The sequence below is a fragment of the Mustelus asterias genome, chromosome 20 (genome assembly GCF_964213995.1).
Source record: "Mustelus asterias chromosome 20, sMusAst1.hap1.1, whole genome shotgun sequence".
Classification (NCBI taxonomy): domain Eukaryota; kingdom Metazoa; phylum Chordata; class Chondrichthyes; order Carcharhiniformes; family Triakidae; genus Mustelus; species Mustelus asterias.
The window spans coordinates 71,202,531-71,228,124 of NC_135820.1; the positions used below are offsets into that span (position 1 = coordinate 71,202,531).

At 48.2% G+C, this 25,594-nt stretch overlaps 1 protein-coding gene across 3 annotated transcripts in view; it reads right to left on the reverse strand.

Annotated features, from left to right (window-relative positions):
- The window catches only part of ppp1r16b (protein phosphatase 1, regulatory subunit 16B), a 161,303-nt gene that overhangs the window by 12,548 nt on the left and 123,161 nt on the right, over nt 1-25,594 (reverse strand). For all 3 annotated transcript variants that reach the window (XM_078236164.1, XM_078236163.1, XM_078236165.1), the window contains exons 6-9: nt 12,381-12,505; nt 9,277-9,402; nt 3,023-3,098; nt 339-468 (exon numbers count right to left, since the gene is read on the reverse strand). In XM_078236164.1, the coding sequence (XP_078092290.1) occupies nt 339-468; nt 3,023-3,098; nt 9,277-9,402; nt 12,381-12,505 (457 nt within the window). The remainder of the gene's footprint in view (nt 1-338; nt 469-3,022; nt 3,099-9,276; nt 9,403-12,380; nt 12,506-25,594) is intronic.

Sequence of the window (25,594 nt, forward strand, 5' to 3'; positions counted from 1 at the left end):
CAAAAGTCTGAGGTCACGTGCCAACCGACTCAAGAACAGCTTCTTCCCTGCTGCCATCAGACTTTTGAACGGACTTACCTCGCATTAAATTGATCTTTCTCTATACCCTAGCTATGACTGTAACACTACATTCTGCACTCTCTCCTTTCCTTCTCTATGAACAGTATGCTTTGTCTATATAGTGCGCAAAAAATAATACTTTTCACTGTATACTAATCCATGGGACAGTAATAAATCAAATCAAATCAAACCCAAAACTGTGACTTTCTTGAAAGGCAAAGTGTCACCTGACTGAGCATTGCCATGGAATTTTGAATAAAAGGTGCACATGTACTAACCCTCGGCTTCCAGCACTAGAGGTTCTCCGACACAGGGATGACTTGTTCTTGCTCTGGGACTTCAGGATGCTGTCATGTTTGTGCTTGAGCTGTCGAAGCAGAACCTTGAACTCCTCATCGTCACAGAGGTCTGCAATGAAAAGGTAACGTTAGTCCACTTCGGGCCAGTACAGCACTGCCCTGAAAGTTTCATCTCGGAAGGTGTCCTCTCTACCGGCGTCATAGCTCCTGAATCTGGGGATTGTGGTCCCACTGCTGATTTTTGAACCTATATAATCTCGGCTAACAGTCCAGTGCCCGTACTTCCATAAGACCATAAGATATAGGGGCAGAATTAGGCCATTCGGCCCATTGGTCTGCTCCGCCATGGCTGAAAGGTTTTTCAACCCCATTTTCCTGCCTTTTCCCCATAATCTTTGATCCCCAAGAACCTATCCATCTCTGTCTTAAATACTCTCAGTTACCTGGGCTCCACACCTCCTGTGACAATGAATTCCACCAATTCACCACCCTCTGCCTCAAGAAATTCCTCCTCCTCTCGGTTCCAAAGGGTCATCCCTTTACTCTGAGGCTGTGCCCTCAGATCCGAGTCTCTCCCGCTGATGGAAACACCTTCCCCATGTCCACTCTATCCAGGTCTACCATAGGATTGCTGCATTGGTCAAGGTGCTGTTTTTTTCAGATGGGATCATTCAACTACAGAGTGGGGTCAAAAATGAGAGACACTGAATCATAGAGTCCTACAGTGCAGAAGGAGGACATTCGGCCCATCAAGTCAGCACCAACCACAGTCCCAGCCAGGCCCTATTCCCATAACCCCACGTATTTATCCTGCTATTCCCCTGAACACCAAGGGGCAATTTAGCATGGCCATTCAACCGAACCCGCACATCTTTGGACGGTGGGAGGAAACCGGAGCATCCGGAGGAAACCCACGCAGACACGGGGAGAACGTACAGGCTCCGTGAAGACAGTGGCCCAAGCCGGGAATCGAACCCGGGTCCCTGGCACTGGGAGGCAGCAGTGCTAACCACTGTGCCACTGTGAAATCCGCACACCAGTCAGGATTTACTTGCAAGTTCAAGATCATCTGATACACGAGGAGTGTGAAAGAATAGAATTAAAGAGCATATACTGTGGGGAGTGGGGTATTGATACTGCCCCCATCAGCAGGCTTGCGGGCGGGGAGGTCCGGAAAATTCCCCGGGTGACATTCCCGCTATCCGACTGTCCTCAACACAATTCGGGCTCTTCAGGTGGCTAAAGGCCGCTTCCAGCCCAGCCTCAATTTTGAAGCTGGTGAGAGGATTCCAAGGGCAGGGGAGGGGAAGGAGTCACAGGCTGGAATTTTCCAGCTCTTCTCGCCAGTGGGATATTCCAGTCCCGCCAACGGTGAACCCCGCCCCCACTGCAAGTTTCCCAGTGTGGGGGCTGCATAGAATGGGAAACCCTGTTGGCAACAGTGGGATCTTCTGCTCCCAGAGCCAAAGACTATCAGAAGCTAAACAAACATAAGAACTAGGAGCAGGAGTAGGCCTTTTGGCCCCTCGAGCCTGCTCCACCATCCAATAAGGTCAAGGCTGATCTTTTTGTGGATTCAGCTCCACTTACCCACCCGATCACCATAATGCTTAATTCCTTTACTGCTCAAAAATTTATCTATCCTTGCCCTAAAAACATTCAATGAGGTAGCCTCAACTGCTTCACTGGGCAGGGAATTCCACAGATTCACAAACCTTTGGGTGAAGAAGTTCCTCCTCAACTCAGTCCTAAATCTGCTTCCCTTTATTTTGAGGCTATGTCCTCTAGTTCTGGTTTCATCTGCTAGTGGAAACAACCTCCCTGCTTCTATCTTATCTATTCCCTTCATAATCTTATATGTTTCTATAAGATCTCCCCTCATTCTTCTGAATTCCAATGAGTATAGTCCAAGTCTACTCAGTCTCTCCTCATAAGCCAACCCTCTCAACTCCAGAATCAACCTCGTGAATCTCCTCTGCACCCCCGCCAATGCCAGTGTATCCTTTCTCAAGTAAGGAGACTAAAATTGTACACAGTACTCCAGGTGTGGCCTCACCAGCACCTTATACAGCTGCAACATAACCTGCCTGTTTTTAAACTCCATCCCTCTAACAATGAAGAACAAAATTCCATTTGCCTTCTTAATTACCTGCTGCACCTGCAAACCAACATTTTGTGATTCATGCACAAGGACACCCAGGTCCCTCTGCACAGCAGCATGCTGCAATTTCTTACCATTTAAATAATAGTCCATTTTGCTGTTATTCCTACCAAAATAGATGGCCTCACATTTACCAACATTGTACTCCACCTGCCAGACCCTCGCCCACTCACTTAAACTATCTATATCCCTATATCACACCCAATGAAAGAGCTCCAAAATACTCAAGCTGAAGTATCTAGAATAATTAGGCTGGAAAAGACCCAAAACTGTGACCGAGACTTTATTGAAACTCTCAATAAGTTTTAAACAGAAGCAGAGGAAGGGTTTAATTGTCATGATCAGTCAACAACTCCATTAGAATGGGATCTTGTCGCTACTGTCTTTTTTGTTCTAGCCATTGCTATATTCCAATGGGAATTCAAGCCCTATTCCGGCCCCAACCTTAACGTGTCATTAGTTGGGCAATGTAAATGGCGCCAACCTTACATCCGTGACTAACCAATTGGCGTTTCTTTCAAGTTCGTCTTGGCACTGAGATTGGCACCATGAGCTGTCAGCAGTTCTGCGATTTGCATCTGGAAAGAGAAGGAAACAAAAAGTGTTTGTGTCATAACAGTTTGGATAGCAAGAAAAGCTATATCCTGTTCCATCGCAACTCTTCAAATCAAGAGGTGTTTAATTATCCCTTGGGATGGTGTGGAACGGAGTGAGGTTTATTTTCCGTTTATGTGTTAACATACCGAGCACTTTTACCTGTTCTGCTAATGGCTATTACAGCCACTGTAACCCAGAAGGAAAAAACAGTAAAAAAAATGGGGGGGGAAATAAGAATTCTGGTCCGCAGTGGTCTTGTATACTTTAATATGGAACACCAGTAAAACTAGAAAATAAGAATACTGGTGTGAACTGGTCCTATATACTTTAGTACACCAGTTGAATTGGGAAATGAGAATACTGGTCCGCACTGGTCTTGTATACTTTAAGATGGAACACCAATAAAACGGGGAGATCAGAATACTGGTCCAAACTGGTCTTGTGTACTTTGGTACACCAGTTAAACTGGGAAATCAGAACACTGGTTTGAACTGTTCCATTTTAGGCTGTCTTTCTCTCTCAAGACAGACACAAATGGAGAGGGATTGCTGGCACAAACATTCTCTCCTCTCATCCCAGTAAAAAAAAAGATGCAAACCAGTGAACATGAATATGAAAAAATTTGTTCTGTTTAAATTTTACCCTCAAATGTTATCCTTCCGTAATGAAGAATTTATTGGACATGCGAGTGAGTATGATTTTTTTGGAATGCTTCTTTTATCGATCTGAAAGGCATGTAGGAAAACTCGTGTTTTCCAATTTCAAAAAGGCATCAAGAGCAATTATGGTGTGGGGGGAGAGTTCTTATATCAGTGCGCACGTCTTTCAGGAACTGTGTCCTTGCTGGGTTTTACCAGAGGAGGTAGTCACCACATATCATAGAATCCCTACAGTGCAGAAGGAGGCCATTTGGCCCATCGAGTCTGCACTGACCACAATCCCACCCTGGCCCTATCCCCGTAACCCCAAATATTTATCCTGCTATTTCCCCTGATACTAAGGGGCAATTTAGCATGGCCAATCCACCTAACCTGCACATCTTTGGAGTGTGGGAGGGAAACCGGAGCACCCGGAGGAAACCCATGCAGGCACGGGGAGAACGTGCAAACTCCACACAAACAGTGAGCCGAGTCCCTTGTGCTGTGAGGCAACAGTGCTAACAACTGTGCTACTGTGCTGACACACACACACACACACGCACATGCACAAATATAATCACTGGGAATTTTGAAATCAGCACATATTTTGTTCAGACGCAACTGTAGCTTATTCCTGGGTGTGGAACACTGTAATTAGTATTACAACACAAGGGTATGACTCTATCAATGCTCTGCATTGTGTCATTAGTGCTTCAAACTGTCAAACAAAAAATCAGTCTTGGATCAGCCAGTTTTGGTCAAATTCGGGTGGCACAATGGCACAGTGGTTAGCCCCACTGCCTCACAGCACCAGGGACCTGGGTTTGATTCCTGGCTTGGGTCACTGTCTGTGTGGAGTTTGCACGTTCTCCCCGTGTCTGCGTGGGTTTCCTCTGGGTGCTCCGGTTTCCTCCCACACTCCAAAGATGTGCAGGTTAGGTGGATTGGCCGTGCTAAATTGCCCCTTAGTATCGGGGGACTAGCAGGATAAATATTTGGGGTTACGGGGATAGGGCCTGGGTGGGATTGCGGTTGGTGCAGACTCGATGGGCTGAATGGCCTCCTTCTGCACTGTAGGGATTCTATGATAAGCAATCTTCCACCTTCCATGGTCTGCTTTAACTTTTGCAGATATATGAATTCATGCTTCAAACTGTTAAAATAAACACTCTTAGATTGTTGGTATCACTGGCTAGGCCAGTATTTATTGCTCATCCTTAATTTCCCCTGAGAAGCTGAGGTGTTGGACTGCCTTTCTCGAATGGCTGCAACCTCTACAGTGAAAATGTTCCCACAACACTGATGGTGGAAAGTTCAGGATTTTGAAAGAGAGATAATGAAGGAATAGCCATACATCTCCAGGCTGGCATGGTAACTGGGAGGGATATTTTGAGTTATTGGTGTTCACCCGCACCCACTGCCCTTGTCCTAATAGGTAAAGTAAATTGTGGGCTTTGAAGGAGCTGGTGGAGCTTTGTTAACAATACTACCAACGGGTAAAGTCTTAGCAACTCACCACATAAACACAGTGGCTACAAGAGCAGGTCAAAGGCTAGGAATATTGCGGCGAGTAACTCACCTCCTGACTCCCCAAAGCCTATCCACCATCTACAAGGCACAAGTCAGAAGTGTGATGGAATACTCCCCACTTGCCTGGATGGGTGCGGCTCCAACAACACTCAAGAAGCTCGACACCATCCAGGACAAAGCAGCCCGCTTGATTGGACAATATCTACAAACGTCCACTCCCTCCATCACCGACGCTCAGTAGCAGCAGTGTGTACTATCTACAAGATGCACTGCAGCAATTCATCAAAGATCGTTAGTCAGCACCTCCCAAACCCACAACCACTTCCATCTAGAAGGACAAGGACAGCAGATACATGGGAACACCACCACCTGCAAGTTCCCCTCCAAGCCACTCACCATCCTGACTTGGAAATACATCGCCGTTCCTTCACAGTCGTTGGGTCAAAATCCTATCGGCATTGTGGGTCAACCCACAGCACGTGGACTGCAGCGATTCAAGAAGGCAGCTCACCACCACCTTCTCAAGGGGCAACTAGGGATGGGCAACAAATGCTGGCCAGCCAGCGACGCCCAGGCATCACGAATGAATTAAAAAAACTTGTTAGGGCGCGATCTTACCGCGCATTCATGACACGCTCCTGCAGAGGTCAGAGAATTTGGCAGCCAACCAAGTCTCCGCTCACTATGGCAGGATGGGAAAATCCCTTCGGCGTGATCACTGGTAACATTTTGGCCCAGAGCTTTCCCATAAAACCGTGAACTCCAATCTCCGGGGTTACCCACCATTCAGGCTCAGTGACCCAGTTTAGAAAATTCCGGAGTGGCCCATCGCTCAGCTGCACAAAATCTTCCAGTTCCCAGTGAAGTTTATTTATTAGTGTCACAAGTAGGCTTACGTTAACACTGCAATGAAGTTACTGTGAAAATCCTCTAGTCGCCACATCCAGTGCCTGTTTGGGTACACTGAGGGAGGATTTAGCATGGCCAACGCACCTAGCCCAGCACGTCTTTTGGACTGTGGGAGGAAACCGGAGCACCCGGAGGAAACTCACTCAGACACGGGGAGAACGTGCAGACTCCACATGGACAGTGACCCAAGCTGGGAATTGAACCCGTGTCCCTGGCGCTGTGAGGCAGCAGCGCTAACCACTGTGCCACCGTGCCGCCCATAGATGCATTCTACTTCAGGGAGAAGATACTCTGCCATTTGCCATCTTAGCCATCCTGTTGGATCTACACTGGCTGTAAAAGCCTGCCCTCTGCGCCGAGATCCCCGTGCTCATTCCCCATTGGGCAACCAGGTCACATGACTCTCCGACGTATGCCCCTTAAAGGGGCCAGCTACTACACCATCTATGAAACGTGCAATAACAGAGACCGCCTTTTGTCACCTTCTTACCCAGATCAGGAATGCATCAGATTGGAATCTCAGGCCACACTCAGTGTGGCACGCTGCCACTGTGCCAAAACAATGGATTTTACTCTCGACACATGGAGCTGTACGACAGCAGAACACAATCTGTTCACTTTCACGGGTCTCCAGATCCAAGTGTGACTCCTGAAGGGATGTGCTCCTGTTGAATGCAGCTGAACTCAAAGTCAAGATGTTTGCTGAATCAGCAGACCTCATTGAAAGTATTCAAAACTAGCCCCTGTAATGACTTCAATCAGGCCATTGAGGTTGGCCTATTGGAATATGAACTCCCTGATTAAGGAGTCAATTGATGGGCCAATCAGGGAGTCTTTTCCTTGTATTTAACTGGGAGTGTCAGTTCCTCTGGCACTCCCGAGGGTAGGCTGATAGCTCTCTGTGTCCTGCTGTCGGAATTGTAAATAAAGGGATTTTGGTGAAAGGATTTCTGCCTCCGAAGACTTATTACAGCCCCTCTCTGAGCGTGGGCGGCACGGTGGCACAGTGGGTTAGCACCGCTGCCTCACAGTGCCAGGGACCCGGGTTCGATTCTCGGCTTGGGTCACTGTCTGTATGGAGTTTGCACTTTCTCCCCGTGACCGCATGGATTTCCTCCGGGTGATCCGGTTTCCTCCCAAAGATGTGCCAGTTAGGTGGATTGGCCATGCTAAATTGACCCTAATGTCAGGGTAAATGAGGCTTACGGGAATAGGGCCTGGGTTGGATTGTGGTCGGTATAGACTCGATGGGCCAAATGGCCTCCTTCTGTACTGTAGGGATTCTATGAAAAAAATATGTTGTGGTGATGTACAACAAATTGTAAATTATAATGCGTCACCGCAGTGTGGGGGAGACTGACCTATTTCTTTTCCAGCTATTCCGGTATAAATAGGCTCGTTCTTTAATTAAGTTGAGCAATTTTCTGATTATTTTGAGCATTAATTGTCCGGGGATATAAGTTAAGGCTTCTTGGTTTGATCTGTTTCTGACTGAAGTTGACATCAAGCATTTGGAATGTATTTATTCTGAGTCAGGAGCTCGTTTGTTTTAGTCCCATTACACAGCTCTGAGCACCCAGTCTAGGCTGACACTTCACTGCAGTACTCAGGGAGTGCTACACTGTCAGAGGTGCCGCCTCTCGGATGAGACCTTAAGTCGAGGCCTCGCCTCCCCTCTCAGTTGGATGTTCAATGGTCCACGGCACTATTTAAAAGAAGAGCAAAGGATTTATTCCCAGTGTCCTGCCCAATGTTTATCCCTCAACCGATGTCACTAAAACAGATTATCCGATTATTTTCACGTTGTCACTTGTGGGAGCTTGCCATGCACAAATTTGTCTTTTAGGCATTTATTGTCCATCTCTAATTGCCCTCCAGAGGACATTTAAGAGTCAACCACATTACTGTGGCTCTGGAATCACATGTAGGCCAGACCAGGTAAGGATGGCAGATTTCCTTCCCTAAAGGACATTAGTGAACCAGATATGTTTTTCAAACAATTGACAATGGTCATCATTAGACTTTTAAGTCTACCATGTGCCATGATGGGATTTGAACCTGGGTCCCCAGACCTTGTCCAGGGTTCCTGGATTACCAGTCTAGTGACAGTAATACTAAAAAAGTTTATTTGTTAGTCACAAGTAAGGCTTACAGTAACACTGCAATGATGTTACTATGAAATTCCCACACTCCGGCGGCTGTTCGGGTCAATGCACTTAACCAGCACATCTTTCAGACTGTGGGAGGAAACCGGAGCACCTGGAGGAAACCCACGCAGACAATCCCCTAGTGTCACAGAGATTAGCAGGGAAAATGCATGGCGTTGTGGGAATAGGGCCTGGGTGGGATTGTGGTTGGTGCAGACTCGATGGGCCGTTGGCCTCCTTCTGCACTGGAGGAGTTCTATGAATGTGCAAACTCCACACAGACAGTGACCCTAAGTCGGGAATCAAACCCAAGTCCCTGACGCTGTGAGGTAGCAATGCTAACCACTAGGCCACTACGTCCCCTAATTGCTGCCATACATCACAATGGTGACAATACTCAAAAACGACTTAATTGGCTGTTAATACATATTCTAAGGTTGTGAAAGTTTTCTTAAAGTTTATGTATTAGTGTCACAAGTAGGCTTACATTAAAACTGCTATAAAGGTACTGTGAAAATCCCCTAGTCGCCACACTCCAGTGCCTGTTCGGGTACACTGAGGGAGAATTTAGCACGGCCAATCCACCTAACCAGCCCGTCCTTCGGACAGTGAGAGGAAACCGGAGCACCGAAGAAAACCCACGCAGACACGGGGAGAATGTGCAAACTCCACACAGACAGTGACCCAAGCTGGGAATTGAACCCGAGTCCCTGGCGCTGTGAGGCAGCAGTGCTAACCACTGTGCCACTGTGCTGCCCATGGTGCTTATTTATACTGGAAGAGCTGGGAAAAAAAGGTCAGTCTCCCCCAAATATGGAGACACATCATAATTTACAATTTGTTTTACAGTCACCTCGACATTTTATTCTTCTTTCTTCTCTCTATGCAATTCACACACAAGATACTAACATCCCAAGTGACAAGCAGCGACTGACCTGACCCCAGCAGGCAGCGGCATGCAGCGGTTCCCAACCATCGTGGTCCTTGATGTTTACTTTGGCCCCATGTTCGAGCAGCAGCTCAGCCACTGTGCAGTAACCGTTGGCAGCGACTACATGTAACTGCGGGGGAGACGGGAAAGAAACATAAAAAATCCTGACACAGACTGGTCACCAACATACTAAACAGATCACAGGGTTGATAATCATTTTCTAGAAGAAAGGATTCATCATGAGAACTCTCCACAGAGGAAAGAAAAGCAACCGCAGGGCGGCACGGTAGCACAGTGGTTAGCACTGCTGCCTCGTAGCGCCAGGGACCTGGGTTCGATTCCCAGCTTGGGTCACTGTCTGTGCGGAGTTTGCACATTCTCCCCGTGTCTGCGTGGGTTTCCTCCGGGTGCTCCGGTTTACTCTCACACTCCAAAGATGTGCAGGTTAGGTGGATTGGCCATGATAAATTGTCCCTTATTGTCCAAGGTGTGTAGGTTAGGGGGGTTATGGGCAGCACGGTGGCCCAGTGGTTAGCACTGCTGCCTCACAACACCAGGGACCCGGGTTCAATTCTGGGCTTGGGTCACTGTCTGTGTGGAATTTGCATGTTCTCCCCGTGGGATTGTTTTCGCTGGAAAGGCGGCGGCTAAGAGGGGATCTTATTGAAACATATAAGATGATTAGAGGTTTAGATAGGGTGGATAGTGATAGCCTTTTTCCTCTGATGGAGAAATCCAGCACGAGGGGGCATGGCTTTAAATTGAGGGGGGGTAGTTATAGAACCGATGTCAGGGGTAGGTTCTTTACCCAGAGGGTGGTGAGGGATTGGAATGCCCTGCCAGCATCAGTAGTAAATGCGCCTAGTTTGGGGGCGTTTAAGAGATCCGTAGATAGGTTCATGGACGAAAAGAAATTGGTTTAGGTTGGAGGGTCACAGTTTTTTTTTAACTGGTCGGTGCAACATCGTGGGCCGAAGGGCCTGTTCTGCGCTGTAATGTTCTATGTTCTATGTTCTATGTGTCTGCGTGGGTTTCCTCCGGGTGCTCCGGTTTCCTCCCACACTCCAAAGATGTGCAGGTTAGGTGGATTGGCCATGATAAATTGCCCCTTATTGTCAAGATGTGTAGGTTAGGGGGATTAGCTGGGTAAATACATGGGCACAGTAAGAAGTCTCACAACACCAGGTTCATCACCTGATAGAGAAGCAGTGCTCCGAAAGCTCGTGATTCCAAATAAACCTGTTGGACTTTGACTTGGTGTTGTGAGACTTCTTACTGTGCTCACTCCACTCCAATGTCGGCATCTCCACCTCATAAATACATGGGGTTACGGGGATAGGATCTGGGTAAGGTGCTCTTTTGGGAGAGTTAGTGCAATCATGATGGGCTGAATGGCCTCCGTCTGTACTGTAGGGATTCTATGGAATAGGGGAGTTGTGTAAGTAAGAGAAAGGGCTGCCTGCCTTGTGGCGTTTCTCTGAGGTAAGGATGCTTTAGAAATAGAAGGAGTTGTTGTGTGATTCTGCGTGTGGTGTTAAGTCACCTCCAGAGTAGACTGTGACCATATTAGGAGGCAAAACATGCGCTGAAAATATGTGAAGGAGTACTGGGATTTATTGTGCTGAAACATTCTCTGAGCCTCACTGTCCTCATCGCTGTTGAAGCCTCATGTTTTGCTCTGGGCTAATCCTCATTAGTGAAAGCTGCTTTAACACACGTACTTCATTTCCAAATTATGAAGGGCTTTGAAATCCGGAAAGCAAGCTTTAGGCAACAACGGTGATGATCTAAAGGTAACATCCACAAACTTCTCAACCTTGACAGCACTGAACACCTGCAACTCTCCAACACCTGCGCGTCCCCCAAAACCACCAAACTCTAAACATCAGTAACCCTCCAAACAATGGCAAACCAGAGCCAAAGAGGGGAGGAAGATGCAAATCAGGACTGAAACATAGGATGAAAGTAAGAGAGTTCAAAACATCCTGAATGATTATTTGCCTCAAACATTCGGAAGGGGGAGCGGGAACAACATGTCTTCCATAAGGCGCAACATTGGAAAGTTAATCTCAGAATTAGAACTGGACTATCTGAAAAAAAATCAATGCAAGATAATTAATCGGAGAATTAGTGATAGATTTAGAGGACAATTTTGGATTGGCTCAATTATCTCCGAGATGGTATTTCTCACAGAATGCAAGGACAGGTGAGGGAGGAGATGTAAATATAAAAGCACAAATGTGGCGGCCATTTTCCACAAAGAATCACAACAGATCCAGGCGACTCTTCAGTTTATTTATCAGTGCCACAAGTAGGCTTACATTAACACTGCAATGAAGTTACTGTGAAAATCCCCGAGTCGCCACATTCCGGCACCTGTTCGGATACACTGAGGGAGAATTTAGCTTGGCCAATGCACCCTAACCAGCACGTCTTTCGGACTGTGGGAGGAAACCCATGGGAAGAATGTGCAGACTCCGCACAGACAATGACCCAAGCCGGGAATCGAACCCAGATCCCTGGCACTGTGAGGCAGCAGTGCTAACCACTATGCCACCGTGCCACCCTACTTTTGCTTTTGATCCACTGGGGCAACCACAGAAAAATAAGACAATTTAACAATCAGATGTAGCAACAGCCTGTAATCTGCAGGCACCGGGAGAACGTGCAAACTCCACACAGACAGTGGCCCAAGCCGGGAATTGAACCCGTGTCCTTGGCACTGTGAGGCAGCAGTGTTAAGCACTGTGCCACCGTGCCACCCACATCAACATTATTTACTTCAATATCATGCGCAAAATGGACCTGAATATCAGATTGTGTCTTCAAGGTCAGAATGCTTGCCCAAATGTAGGCCAATCTGCCTTAACAGTTGACAATGTTTGCGTCAGGATTGTGCTTGAGATAAGGCCATAATGCTCAGGCATGCTGACCTCATATTTGTCTGATTAAATTCCCATAACTGTGAAGTTAAAACAAACTCTGACCGATGTTGTGACGTGAATGACTTTAGCTCCAACCTTTGGGAAATGCTACTTCCTGATTCATGCAATAGCAGGGCTGGTCTTCCAAGTCAACCTGGATCAGGAACTTGCCAATTCTACTTACCAAGGTAGCTCCCTGCGGGTCTCTGGTATCCAGATCAGTGCCGGCCTCAATACCCTCTCTGATGTCAATGATCATTTGCCGCTCGACCGCTGTGCGGGTTTGGTCGATTTTCTCCTGAGTGATTCCTGAGCAAGAAATTGAAGATGAGATCTTGTTAATTACTGTCAGAAACCTCAGTGGTCTGTCCTGTACCAATCACGTTCAAATCACGGGAACCTTACAGGACATTTAAAGTTCTAAAAGTTTATTTATTAGCGTCGCAAGTGAGTTTACATTAACACTGCAATGAAGTTACTGTGAAAATCCCCCAGTTGCCACACTCTGCTGCCTGTTTGGGTACACTGAGGGAGAATTTAGCACGGCCAATGCACCTAACCTGGATATCTTTGGACTGTGGGAGGAAACCGGAGCACCCGGAGGAAACCCACGCAGACACAGGGAGAACGTGCAACTCCACACAGACAGTGACCCAAGCTGGGAATCGAACCCAGGTCCCTGGCGCTGTGAGGCAGCAGTGCTAACCACTGTGCCACCCTATCAGACTTTTAGTATTTACTAACATTATGATGTAATTTTTTTAAGTTTAAGTTTATTTATTAGTGTCACAATTAGGCTTCCATTAACCCTGTAATGAAGTTACTGTGAAAATCCCCTAGTTGATTTGATTTGATTTATTATTGTCACTTGTATTAGTATACAGTATTGTTTTTTGCACGCAACACAGAAAAAGCATACCGTTCATAGAGAAGGAAAGGAGAGGGTGCAGAATGTAGTGTTACAGTCATAGCTAGGGTGTACAGAAAGATCAACTTAATGCGAGGTAGGTCCATTCAAAAGTCTGATGGCAGCAGGGAAGAAGCTGTTCTTAAACCGGTTGATATGTGAACTCAGACTTTTTCCTGATGGAAGAAGGTGGGAGAGAGTATGTCCAGGGTGAGTGGGCCCTTGTTTATGCTGGCAGCTTTGCTGTGGCAGCGGGAGACAATGGATGGGAGGCTGGTTTGCGTGATGGACTGGGCTTCGTTCACGACCTTTTGTAGTTTCTTGCAGTCTTGGGCAGAGCAGGAGCCATACCAAGCAGTGACACAACCAGAAAGAATGCTTTATATGGTGCATCTGTAAAAATTGGCGAGAGTCGTAGCGAACCATCCCAAATTTCCTTAGCCTCCTGAGAAAGTGGAGGCATTGGTGGACTTTCTTAACTGTAGCATCGGCGTGGGGGGACCAGAACAGATTGTTGGTGCTCTGGACACCTAGAAACCTGAAGTTGCCACACTCCAGCGCCTGTTTGGGTACACTTAGGGAGAGAATTTAGCATGGCCAATGCACCTAACCTGCATGTCTTTCGGACTGTGGGAGGAAACCAGAGGACCCGGAGGAAACCCACGCAGTGACCCAAGTTGGCAATCGAGCCCAGGTTCCTGACACTGTGACGCAGCAGTGCTAACCACTGCGCCACCGTGCCGTCCGTGAAGGAAATCAGTAAGGAGATGTTCTTTATACACATCCAGGAAATGAAACATTGGGAGTAGAATTTTTAAAAGCTGACCAAAGAGAGAGCTGTTAATAATTGATGACCATTTGTTTGAAAATATGGTTGTTATATGGCATTATTGTAGACTGGGAATTGAAATATTCCCCATAGCATTTGAACATGAAAACTATTTTGCCTTTGAGATGTAATTATAGTTGGCCATCTGTTGTATACAAAGAGCTGAAAGTAGTATGACAAAGGGGCAATGGAAAAAAACAGTAAATGTTGTGACGGCAGGGTACGTCTGTTACTTTAAGCTGTTCTGCAGCAATTGGTTGATAACTTAAGGAATATAAATATTTTGCTTCTTGTTGGCGAATTTGTAGGTCTGGCAGAGGAAGTTTGCCAAAGAAGTAAGCGGCATTAAAGAATCCATAGGATTGATGGTAAACTTAGTAAATGCCATGGCTACACGGTGGCACAGTGGTTAGCACGGCTGCCTCACAGCGTCAGGGACCCTGAGATGCGTAGGTTAGAGGGATTAGCGGGTAAATATGTGGGGGTAGGGCCTGGGTGGGATTGTGGTCGGTGCAGAGTCGATGGGCCGAATGGCCTCCTTCTGCACTGTAGGGTTTCTATGATTTCTATGACCTGGGTTCGATTCCCGGTTTGGGTCACTGTCTGTGCGGAGTCTGCACTTTCTCCCCGTGTCTGCGTGGGTTTCCTCCAGGTGCTCCGGTTTCCTCCCACAGTCTGAAAGACGTGCTGGTTAGGTGCATTGGCCGTGCTAAATTCTCCCTCGGTGTACCCGAACAGGCACTGGAGTGAGGCGACTAAAGGGATTTTCACAGTAACATCATTGCAGTGTAATAATAATAAATAAACTTTAAACCTTCCTCGCTTCCACCTTAAATTCTCAAAGTCAGATTACACCCAAGAGTTGAAGAGGATTTGGGTGCCCAAATCTTGCTCTTAGAATCCACACAGTACAGAAGGAGGCCATTCAGCCCATCGAGTCTGTACTGACCACAGTCCTACCCAGGTCCTATTCCCGTAACCCCATGAATTTACCCTGCTAACCCCCCTGACACTAGGGTCAATTTGGCATGGCCAATCAACCTAACCTTCACATCTTTGAACTGTGGGAGGAAACCAGAGCACCCGGAGGAAACCCACACAGACACAGGGAGAAAGTGCAAAATCCATATAGACAGTGACCCGAGGCAGGAATTGAACCTGGGACCCTGGCGCTGTGAGGCAGCAGTGCTAACCACTGTGCCGTCCAACCTCGTGAAGGTTTCATCACATCCAGTCACCTTTCCCTGCCAGTCACACAGCCCATCATTCCATCGCCAACATTTTTACAACTGATAAATAAAAGCACTCATGGTTTTCCTTCCAGGGCTTGCTCGCAGTAGTCTCTGGAGTATAAAGTGTTAATGTTAAATATGTAAATATATTAGTTGACAGTGATCACATGACAACAGAGCATGGCAAGAGATCGTTCAATATAGAACCTCGTGCTAAGTCTGTACTGTACGCAGAATCCCTACAGTGCAGAAGGAGGCCATTTGGCCCATCGGGTCTGCACCCACTCTCTGGCAGAGTATCTTACCCGCCCTATCCCCTGTAACCCCACACATTTCCTTTGGGTAATCCATCTAACCTGCACAACCTGGGACCCTAAGGGGCAATTTAGCATGGCCAATCAACCTAACCCGTAGGTCTTTGGACTGTGGGAGGAAACCGGAACACCCGAAGGAAACCCACGCAGACATGGGGAGAATGTGCAAACTCCACACAGACAGTGACCCGAGGCAGGAATCGAACCCGGATCCCTGGAGCTGTGAGGCAGCAGTGCTAACCACTGTGCTACCGTGCACCCTCTCATCTAAATCTATCATCTAAACCACCTTTTAAAAAAATGGATTTACAAGATGTGTGCGTGTCTGACAAGGCCAGCCATTCTTGCCCACCCTGACTGCCCCTGTGATAAGCTTCCTTAGTCATTTGCTGAGGCAACCTCAGGAGGCAGTTAAGAGTCAAGCACACTGATTTGGGTCTGGAGTCACATATAGATCAGACCAAGTAAGGATGGCAGGCCATCTTTCCCAGACTGAATGTTCAATAACTCTGAGTAACACTGGTGTTCGGAAAAAAAATGAGTCCTCAATTTAATAGAATCCCTACAGTGCAGAAGGGCGCCATTCAGCCCATCGAGTCTGCAGCAAGCACAATCCCACCCAGGCCCTACTCCCATAATCCCACGTATTTACCCTGCTAATCCCCCTGACACAAAGGGTCAATTTAACATGGCCAATCCACCTAACCCGCACATCTTTGGAATGTGATAGAAGTCTACAAGATTATGAGCGGCATGGAAAGAATGGATAGTCAGAAGCTTTTTTCCAGGGTGCAAGAGTCAATTACTAGGGGGCACAGGTTTAAGGTGCGAGGGGCAAGGTTTAAAGGAGATGTACGAGGCAGATTTTTTACACAGAGAGTAGTGGGTGCCTGGAACTCGTTGTCAGGGGAGGTAGTGGAAGCAGATATGGTAGTGACTTTTAAGGGGCGTCTTGACAAATACATGAATAGGATGGGAATAGAGGGATATGGTCCCCGGAAGGATAGGGGGTTTTAGTTAAGTCGGGCAGCATGGTCGGTGCAGGCTTGTAGGGCAGAAGGGCCTGTTCCTGTGCTGTAATTTTCTTTGTTCTTTGAAACCGGAGCACCCGGAGGAAACCCACACAGAAACGGGGAGAACGTGCAAACTCCGCACAGACAGTGGCCCAAGCCGGGAATCGAATCTGGGTCCCCAGCGCTGTGAGGCAGCAGTGCTAACCCACTGTGCCGCCATGATTAGTGTTGGCAAAGAGGAAGAGGTCAGGGGAAACTCATTTGGTGCAATTTGAAGACATCATTGCAACGGATGATTGAAGCAATGAAATATTTTTCTTTGTTTAATTCAACTAAACCCCTCCCCTCCACCGCCTCTCCCCGGGGGTGGGGCTGCAAGGGGGGGGGGGGGGTCAGGTGATGCTCTGGGTGAGCACAATGTTCCGTTCAATCTGGCAACTGGATTCAATTCCAGGCTAGACCGAGGGGGATGAAAGTGTCCTGTGTTTAACTGCTTTGCAAAACGACTCTCGGTGATCTCACCCCAGCTCCTGGTGGGGTCGGACCCATCGAAAAAAACAGTTGCTTATTCAGTATTAATTGGCAACCTTATTCAGAATGGCCACAGAATGGAAAAAAAACTGTCATGCTGAAGCAGTGGAACATGCTGCTCTGTTATTAGGCCTAGGATATTCCTGCGGGGAGCAGAGCAGAGGGAGCTTTATTCTGCGTCTGATCAAGGTACACTTAAATCCCGGAGAGAGTTCGATGTTAATACTGAGCATCTGATATAGAGAGGGCCCCGTTAGCATCCCTCACACTGAATTCACCAACACAAAAACGATAAATGAGCTTGAGGGCCTGATATGACCTCAAACACAAAATAAACTCAGCCATCAAGCGCTCTCGTACAGATATTTAGGAGACTTGTTGAGTTCCAGGACACTTCGGATGGAATAGTGACCAGCAGCAAGACGTAATCATAGAAATCACAGAATCCCTACAGTGCAGAAAGAGGCCATTCGGCCCATCGCGTCTGCACCGACCACAATCCCACCCAGACCCTACCCCCATATCCCTACATATTTTTACCCACTAATCCCTCTAACCTACGCATCTCAGGACACTAAGGAACAATTTTTTAGCATGGCCAATAAACCTAACCCGCACAACTTTGGACTGTGGGAGGAAACCGGAGCACCCGGGGAAAACCCATGCAGACACGAGGAGAATGTGCAAACTCCACACAGACAGTGACCCAAGCCGGGAATCGAACCCAGGTCCCTGGAGCTGTGAAGCAGCAGTGCTAACCGCTGTGCTGCCGTGCCGCCCATTCTGTTTGGTCTGATGAAGCAGTTAGGAAGATACAGCTCTGACAAAGGGTCATCTAGACTCGAAACGTTGGCTCTATTCTCTCCCCACAGATGCTGTCAGACCTGCTGAGATTTCCCAGCAGTTTCTGTTTTAGAGTGAGGAAGACACATGAGATGTATACAACAGGACATCCATGCTGTATCATTTGCCATGACCCCAGATCCCACTGAACCCCATGATGTTCGATAAGGTCCCCCATGCAAGACTTCTTGAGAAAGTGAGAGGGCATGGGATCCAAGGGGCTGTTGCCTTGTGGATCCAGAACTGGCTTGCCTGCAGAAGGCAGAGAGTGGCTGTGGAGGGGTCTTTCTCTGCATGGAGGTCAGTGACCAGTGGAGTGCCCCAGGGATCTGTTCTGGGACCCTTGCTGTTTGTCATTTTCATAAATGACCTGGATGAGGAAGTGGAGGGATGGGTTGGTAAGTTTGCTGACGACACCAAGGTAGGTGGTGTTGTGGATAGTTTGGAGGGATGTCAGAAGTTGCAGCGAGACATAGATAGAATGCAAGACTGGGCGGAGAAGTGGCAGATGGACTTCAACCCGGATAAGTGTGTAGTGATCCATTTTGGCAGATCCAATGGGATGAAGCAGCAGTATAATATGAAGGGTACCATTCTTAGCAGTGTAGAGGATCAGAAGGACCTTGGGGTCCGGGTCCATAGGACTCTTAAATCGGCCTCGCAGGTGGAGGATGCGGTCAAGAAGGCGTACGGCGTACTAGCCTTCATTAATCGAGGGATTGAGTTTAGGAGTCGGGAGATAATGCTGCAGCTTTATAGGACCCTGGTTAGACCCCACTTGGAGTACTGCGCGCAGTTCTGGTCACCTCATTACAGGAAAGATGTTGAAGCCATTGAAAGGGTGCAGAGGAGATTTACAAGGATGTTGCCTGGATTGGGGGGCATGCCTTATGAGGATAGGTTGAGGGAGCTTGGTCTCTTCTCCCTGGAGAGACGAAGGATGAGAGGTGACCTGATAGAGGTTTACAAGATGTTGAGAGGTCTGGATATGGTAGACTCTCAGAGGCTATTTCCAAGGGCTGAAATGGTTGCTACGAGAGGACACAGGTTTAAGGTGCTGGGGGGTAGGTACAGAGGAGATGTCAGGGGTAAGTTTTTCACTCAGAGGGTGGTGGGTGAGTGGAATCGGCTGACGTCGGTGGTGGTGGAGGCAAACTCGTTGGGGTCTTTTAGGAGACTTCTGGATGAGTACATGGGATTTAATGGGATTGAGGGCTATAGATAGGCCTAGAGGTAGGGATATGATCAGCGCAACTTGTGGGCCGAAGGGCCTGTTTGTGCTGTGGCTTTCTATGTTCTATGTGGAGTTGCCGGCGTTGGACTGGGGTTAGGGACAATAAGTAATCTCACAACACCGGGTTAAAGTCCAACCTGGATTCGATTCCCGGCTTGGGCCACTGTCTGTGCAGAGTGTGCACGTTCTCCCCGTTTCTGTGTGGGTAGCACGAGCTTTCAGAGTGTTGCCCCTTCATCAGGTGAGTCTCACCCCTTCATTGTGTTGCCTCTTCATCAGGTGAGGGCTACCAAACAATCCACTGAAACTCAACTACCATCAGCTCTCTAAACTGGTCTCGCAGGGTTTTTTCATTCATTCGTGGGACATGGGCGTCGCTGGCCGGCCAGCGTTTATTGCCCATCCGCAGTTGCCCATGTTCGGAGGGCAATTGAAAGTCAACTGCATTGCTGTGGCTCTGCCGTGGCAGGATTCAAACACGGGCGCCTGGAACATTAGCTGAGTTTCTGGATTAATAGTCCAGCGATAATACCACAAGGCCTCAATTAAGTTTATTTATGAGTGTAACAAGTAGGCTTACGTTAACACTGCAATGAAGTTACTGTGAAAATCCCTTAGTCGCCACACTCCGGCGCCTGTTCGGGTACACTGAGGGAGAATTTAGCATGGCCAATGCATCCAACCGGCGCGTCTTTTGGACTATGGGAGGAAACCGGAGCACCCGGAGGAAACCCGATCAGACAGAGGGAGAACGGGCAGACTCCACACAGACAGTGACCCAAGCCGGGAATTGAACCGGGTCCCTGGCACTCTGAGGCAGCAGGGCTACCCACTGTGCCACCGTACCGCCCCTTAAGGAGCTTGTACTGTACATAGAATCCTCACAGCCACAGGACAGTGGGTGGTAGTTTTAAAGTTTATTTATTAGTCACAAGGCTTACATTAACACTGCAATTAAGTTACTGTGAAATTCCCCTAGTCATCACACTCCGGCGCCTGTTCGGGTCAATGCACCCTAACCAGCACGTCTTTCAGAATGTGGGAGGAAACCGGAGCAAACCCACGCAGACACGGGGAGAACGTGCAGACTCTGCACAGACTGTGACCCAAGCCGGGAATCGCACCCAGGTCCCTGGCGCTATGAGGCAGCAGTGCCAACCACTGTGCCACCGTGCGCCATTCCCACCTTGGAGTCAGGGGGTTGTGAGTTGGTGATTCCACTCCTTAAACACAAGTCTAGGTTGACACTGAGGGAGCATTGCATTGTTGGAGGCGCGGGCAGGATTTGCGCAGAGACCCACCATTGGCCGGAGGTGGGATCTTCCACTGTCAATGGGGGGGGGGGGAATCTTCCACTGTCAATGGCGGGGGGGGGGGGAGGTTACCGTTGTTCGCACCCTTGGCACTGGCAGGACTCGAAGATCCCGCTGGTGGGAACGGCCTGAATACCTCACCCATCATCTTTCGGATAAGATGTTACTCTGAGGCCCCATCTTCCCTCTCAGTTGAGAGTAGAGGAGTTCCCCTGAGTGTTCGGACAATATTTATCCCTCAGGCAAGAAAGGCACATGGCTGTTTGTGGGAGCTTGCTGTCCGCAAATTGACTGCTGCATATCCTACACTACAGCAAAGGCTCTAGGAAAATATCCTAAGTTAATCTCACCACTTTATGCATGTATATGCATAATATTAATTGGGTCATTCCAACCTTCCAACAAAGCAAAATCTGTTTTAAGAGTTCCGCAAAACGTAATTGCAATTTCTGGGTACATTTTGTGCAGAAATTCGCACTAAAAAATACTCTTAACCATCCTTCTATCCTTGAAAATCAGTCAAGTTCTGCAGCAAATGATCTTAAGCCAAAAGCACAGAGGTTTCAGTTATTAATTTATGGAGCCTCAGTCCATTTTATCAACCATCTGCTGCAATTTATTAATGATTTAGATGGGGGAACTAAATGTAACATCTCCAAAGTTGCAGATGACACAAAGCTGGGTGGGAGGGTGAGCTGCGGGGAGGATGCAGAGATGCTTCAGCGTGATTTGGACAGGCTGAGTGCGTGGGCACCCGCGCGGCAGATGCAGTGTGATGTGGATAAATGTGAGGTTAATCCACTTTGGTCGCTAAAACAGGAAGGCAGATTATTACCTGAATGGCGATAGATTGAGAGAGGGGAATGTACGACGAGACTGGGTGTCCTCGTACACCAGTCGCTGAAAGTAAGCGCGCAGGTGCAGCAGACGGTAAGGAAGGCAAATGGTATGTTGGCCTTCATAGTGAGAGGATTCGAGTGGAGGATCAGGGATGTCCTGCTGCAATTATATGGAGCCTTAGTGAGGCCACACCTGGAATATTGTGTGCGGTTTGAAGGCTCCTTATCTGAGGAAGGATGTTCTTGCCTATCGAAGGAGTGCAGCAAACGTTTACCAGACTGATTCCTGGGATGGCAGGACTGACTTACGAGGAGAGATTGAGTCGGTTATGATTATTTTCACTGGTGTTTAAAAGAATGGGGCGGGGGGGGGTGGTCTAACAGGACTAGGCGGGAGGGAGGGGGGGGGGAATCATAGCCTACACAATTCTAACAGGACTAGGCAGGGTAGATGCAGGAAGGATGTTCCTGATGGCGGGAAGTCCAGAACCAGGGGTCACAGTCTGAGGATACGGGGTAAGCCTTTTAGGACTGAGATCAGGAGAAATTTCTTGACCCAGAGTGTGGTGAGCCTGTGGAATTCTCTACCACAGAAAGCAGCTGAGGACAAAACATTGTTTGTTTTCAAGAAGGAGATAGATACAGCTCCTGGGGCGAAAGGGATCAAAGGATGTGGGGGAAAGCAGAAACAGTTTTACTGAGTTGGATGTTCAGCCACGATCATACTGAATGGTGGAGCAGGCTTGATGGGCTGAATGGCCTACTCTTGCTCCTATTTTCTATGTTCCTGTATTTCATTTTGTGCACGGTTCAGGGCTTCATTTTTGAAAGACACAAACACACCTCATCGTAACAAGGCTCGATAGACAGGGAGCACTGATAATGAGAGTATTTACATCAGTGAATATTATATATTCATGATTAACACCCATGCCCATGTTGTGCAATCACATCTTTTTTGACTTTCTTACACCGACCGCTCCATCTTGGTACATTCCCCAACACCCACAGTGAAGGCGGAGGCAGCCCGATCACTGCTACACCATGTTGTCTGTGATGAGCTTGGTGGGTGTCCTCTTCTGGGCTGAACCCTGGAGAACCTGACCCGCTTTCAGAGTGCTGCAGTGGCCTCCTCCTCCTCAGCAGGCAGAGATGAGGTATGAGAAGGATGCCTGGCATACGTGTGGGTGGTGAATGGTGCCATGGGCGGGATATGGACACATTCCGGAGAGGAGGTGAAGGTGTGTGTGCGAGTGTGTGTGAGGGTGTGTGTGTGCGAGTGTGAGGTGAAGGTGTGTGTGTGTGTGGGTTTGTGTGTGTGAGAGTGTGTGTGAGGGTGTGTGTGTGTGGGAGAGTATGTGTGAGGGTGTATGTGTGTGTGAGAGTGTGTGTGTGCGTGTGTGTGTGAGAGTGTGTGTGTGGGTGTGTGTGAGAGTGTGTGTGAGGGTGTGTGTGAGGGTGTGTGTGAGGGTGTGTGTGAGGGTGTGTGTGAGGGTGTGTGTGAGGGTGTGTGTGAGGGTGTGTGTGTGTGAGGGTGTGTGAGGGTGTGTGTGTCTGAGGGTGTGTGAGGGTGTGTGTGTGTGTGTGTGTGAGAGAGCGAGTGGTGATGATGGCCCCTTGAGCCGCCAGTGAGTGTGGGCGTGTGATGGGCTGATGAGTTGTGTGAGTTGAGGGTGATGAGAAGGGTGACTTACCCTGACGGAATGGAGGAGATCATTCATCCTCTTCCTTCTCTGGACGGCTGCCCTCTTCTGTCGGACACGGGCGCTCACCGCCGCTGCCACTGTTTCCCATGCTGGCTGCGCCACTGCCTGATTGGCATGTTGGGTGGGAATTCCCGAAAAGAGGGAAGACCCACCCAACCTTTGTTAACTGGCTGGCCTGACCCTCCCCTCCCCCACCTCACCTTCCCCCCCCCCCACAGTGCCTCAGCAAGATTGTGCCCTCCGTTTCTCTCCCTTTGTGGAACAACAGCACTGATAGTGTAAAATACTCGAGTGGGGATGGAACTGATTGCCGGGGACTGAGAGAGAAATTCCTGTTCCTGACAGTCTGCAATAGGGCCCCTCACAGGCAAACCCTGTCAAAATCCTCGAGGATATCAACGTTGAAACGTCTGGGGGATTAAAAAAAAAGTAAAGTGCCTCAACGCCAAGTTATTAACACGATTGGCAGAAGGGTCCAAACTTTTAGATGTTAAATTCCAATAAATGAGATTTGCAGCCAAGACGTCAAAATCACTGTTAGTAAAGAATTGCAAGGCACTGAATAAGCTATAAATTATAAATCTGGCAGACCCAACCTTTCCTGGCAGAAAGAATTACTGGAATGTTTACCATTACATTCCTCCTGCTGCGCAAACCTCTTCCAAAAACATTTTTAAACATCTTTTGTTGGGGGCGGGGGTTGGGCCTGTGTTGCAAAGGCCACAGTGACTATAGGGTTAACTCTCAGACAGAAGGTGAAGTTTCTTCCTATCCATATTCCCAGCTGATTCTGCCTCTCTCTTTGATATCCCCTGCCTGGATCCTCCTTATTCCCTCTCGTCTCCTCCATTTCCATCACCTTTTCATTTGGTCCATTCATTCACAGGGGGAAGATGGTGACATGGCAGTAATCCAGAAGCCCAGGCTAAAGTCTCTGGGGGCACTGGGGTTCAAATCCCACCATGGCGTCTGGTGGAATTTAAATTACGCGAACAAATCTGGAATTTAAAGCTAGACTCTGTAATGGTGGAGTTGACAGCTTGATTGCTGTAAAACAAACCTTTAGGGAAGGAAATCTGCCATCCTGGTTTGGCCTACATAGAATTTACAGTGCAGAAGGAGGCGATTAGCCCATCAAGCTTGTACTGACAACAATCTGACCCAGCTGCTATCCCCATAACCTCACCAGTTTACCCTTCTAGTCCCCCTGACACTAAGGGGCAATTTATCATGGCCAATCAACTTAACCTGCACACCTTGGGACACTAAGGGGTAATTTAGCACGGCCAATCAACCTAACCAGTATGTCTTTCAGACTGTGGGAGGAAACCGGAGCACCCGGAGGAAACCCGCGCAGACACGGGGAGAACGTGCAAACTCCACACGGACAGTGACCTGAGGCTGGAATTTAACTAGGGTCCCTGGCGCTGTGAGACAGCAGTGCTAACCACTGTGCCACCTGCCACCACATGCAACTCCAGACTCACAGTAACGTGGTTAATTCTTAACTGCTCTCTGAAATGGCTTTGCAAGTTACTCAATTACTCAGTTCGAGGGAGTTAAGGATGGGCCACAAACGATAACCTTGTCAATGACACCTCCAGCCCTGAGAGAACTTTTAAAAATCACCAGACGTGCTAGCACTTTTATTGCCGATCCTTAGTTGCCTTCAAGAAGGTAGCAGTGAACCTCATTGCTGCAGTCCAAATGGTGAAGGCACTCTCATAGTGCTGTTAGTGAGGGAGGTCCAGGGTTTTGACCCAGTGATGATGAAAGAGTAGTGACATATTTCCAAGTCAAGATGGTGTGTGACTTGGTGAGAACATGGGGGCAGGAGTGTTCTGAATGTACCTTCTACCCTTGTCTCCCTCAGAGAATGCAAAGTTAGAACACAAAGTTTAGCACACAGGACAGAGTGCTGCTGTTTTTCAGGATCTATTTTAAGAGTGAAGGGTTGAAATGTGGGCGGGGGAAGGGGAGGGGGGGTGAAAATTAGCCCCTGAAGTCATAGAATCCCTACAGTGCAGAAGGAGGCCATTCGGCCCATTGAGTCTGCACCGACCACAATCCCACCCAGGCCCTATTCCTGTAACCCCTCATATTTGCCCTGCTAATTCCCCTGACACTGGGGTTAATTTAGCATGGCCAATCAACCTAACCCGCACACCTTTGGACTATGGGAGGAAACTGGAGCAGCCGGAGGAAACCCATGCAGACACGGGGAGAATGTGCAACCTCCGCACAGACAGTGATGCGAGGCCGGAATTGAACCCGGGTCCCTGGCGCTGTGAGACAGCAGTGCTAACCACTGTGCCACCGTGCTTAGCTAGTGTGCAATTTTATTAATTCAACCGTTCCATGTACAACCTCGTTCCACTTCCTGCCCCACATGCAGAATATGTGGACAGTGTCTAAGACCAAAAACCCAATATTTGCTCCCCTCACACATTAAATTTACTCTTGGATTTTTTTCCAAGCTGACTTTCACATGAGCTGAGATAGAGATTCAATTCTTATCATTTTGCCAGAAGGGAGAGTCCTTGGATAGACAGGTTTGGGATAGTGTGCACCGTTCTGGTCCCCATATTATAAAAAGAACATAGAGGGGGAAAAAACAAGCTTCATACAGAATCAGAA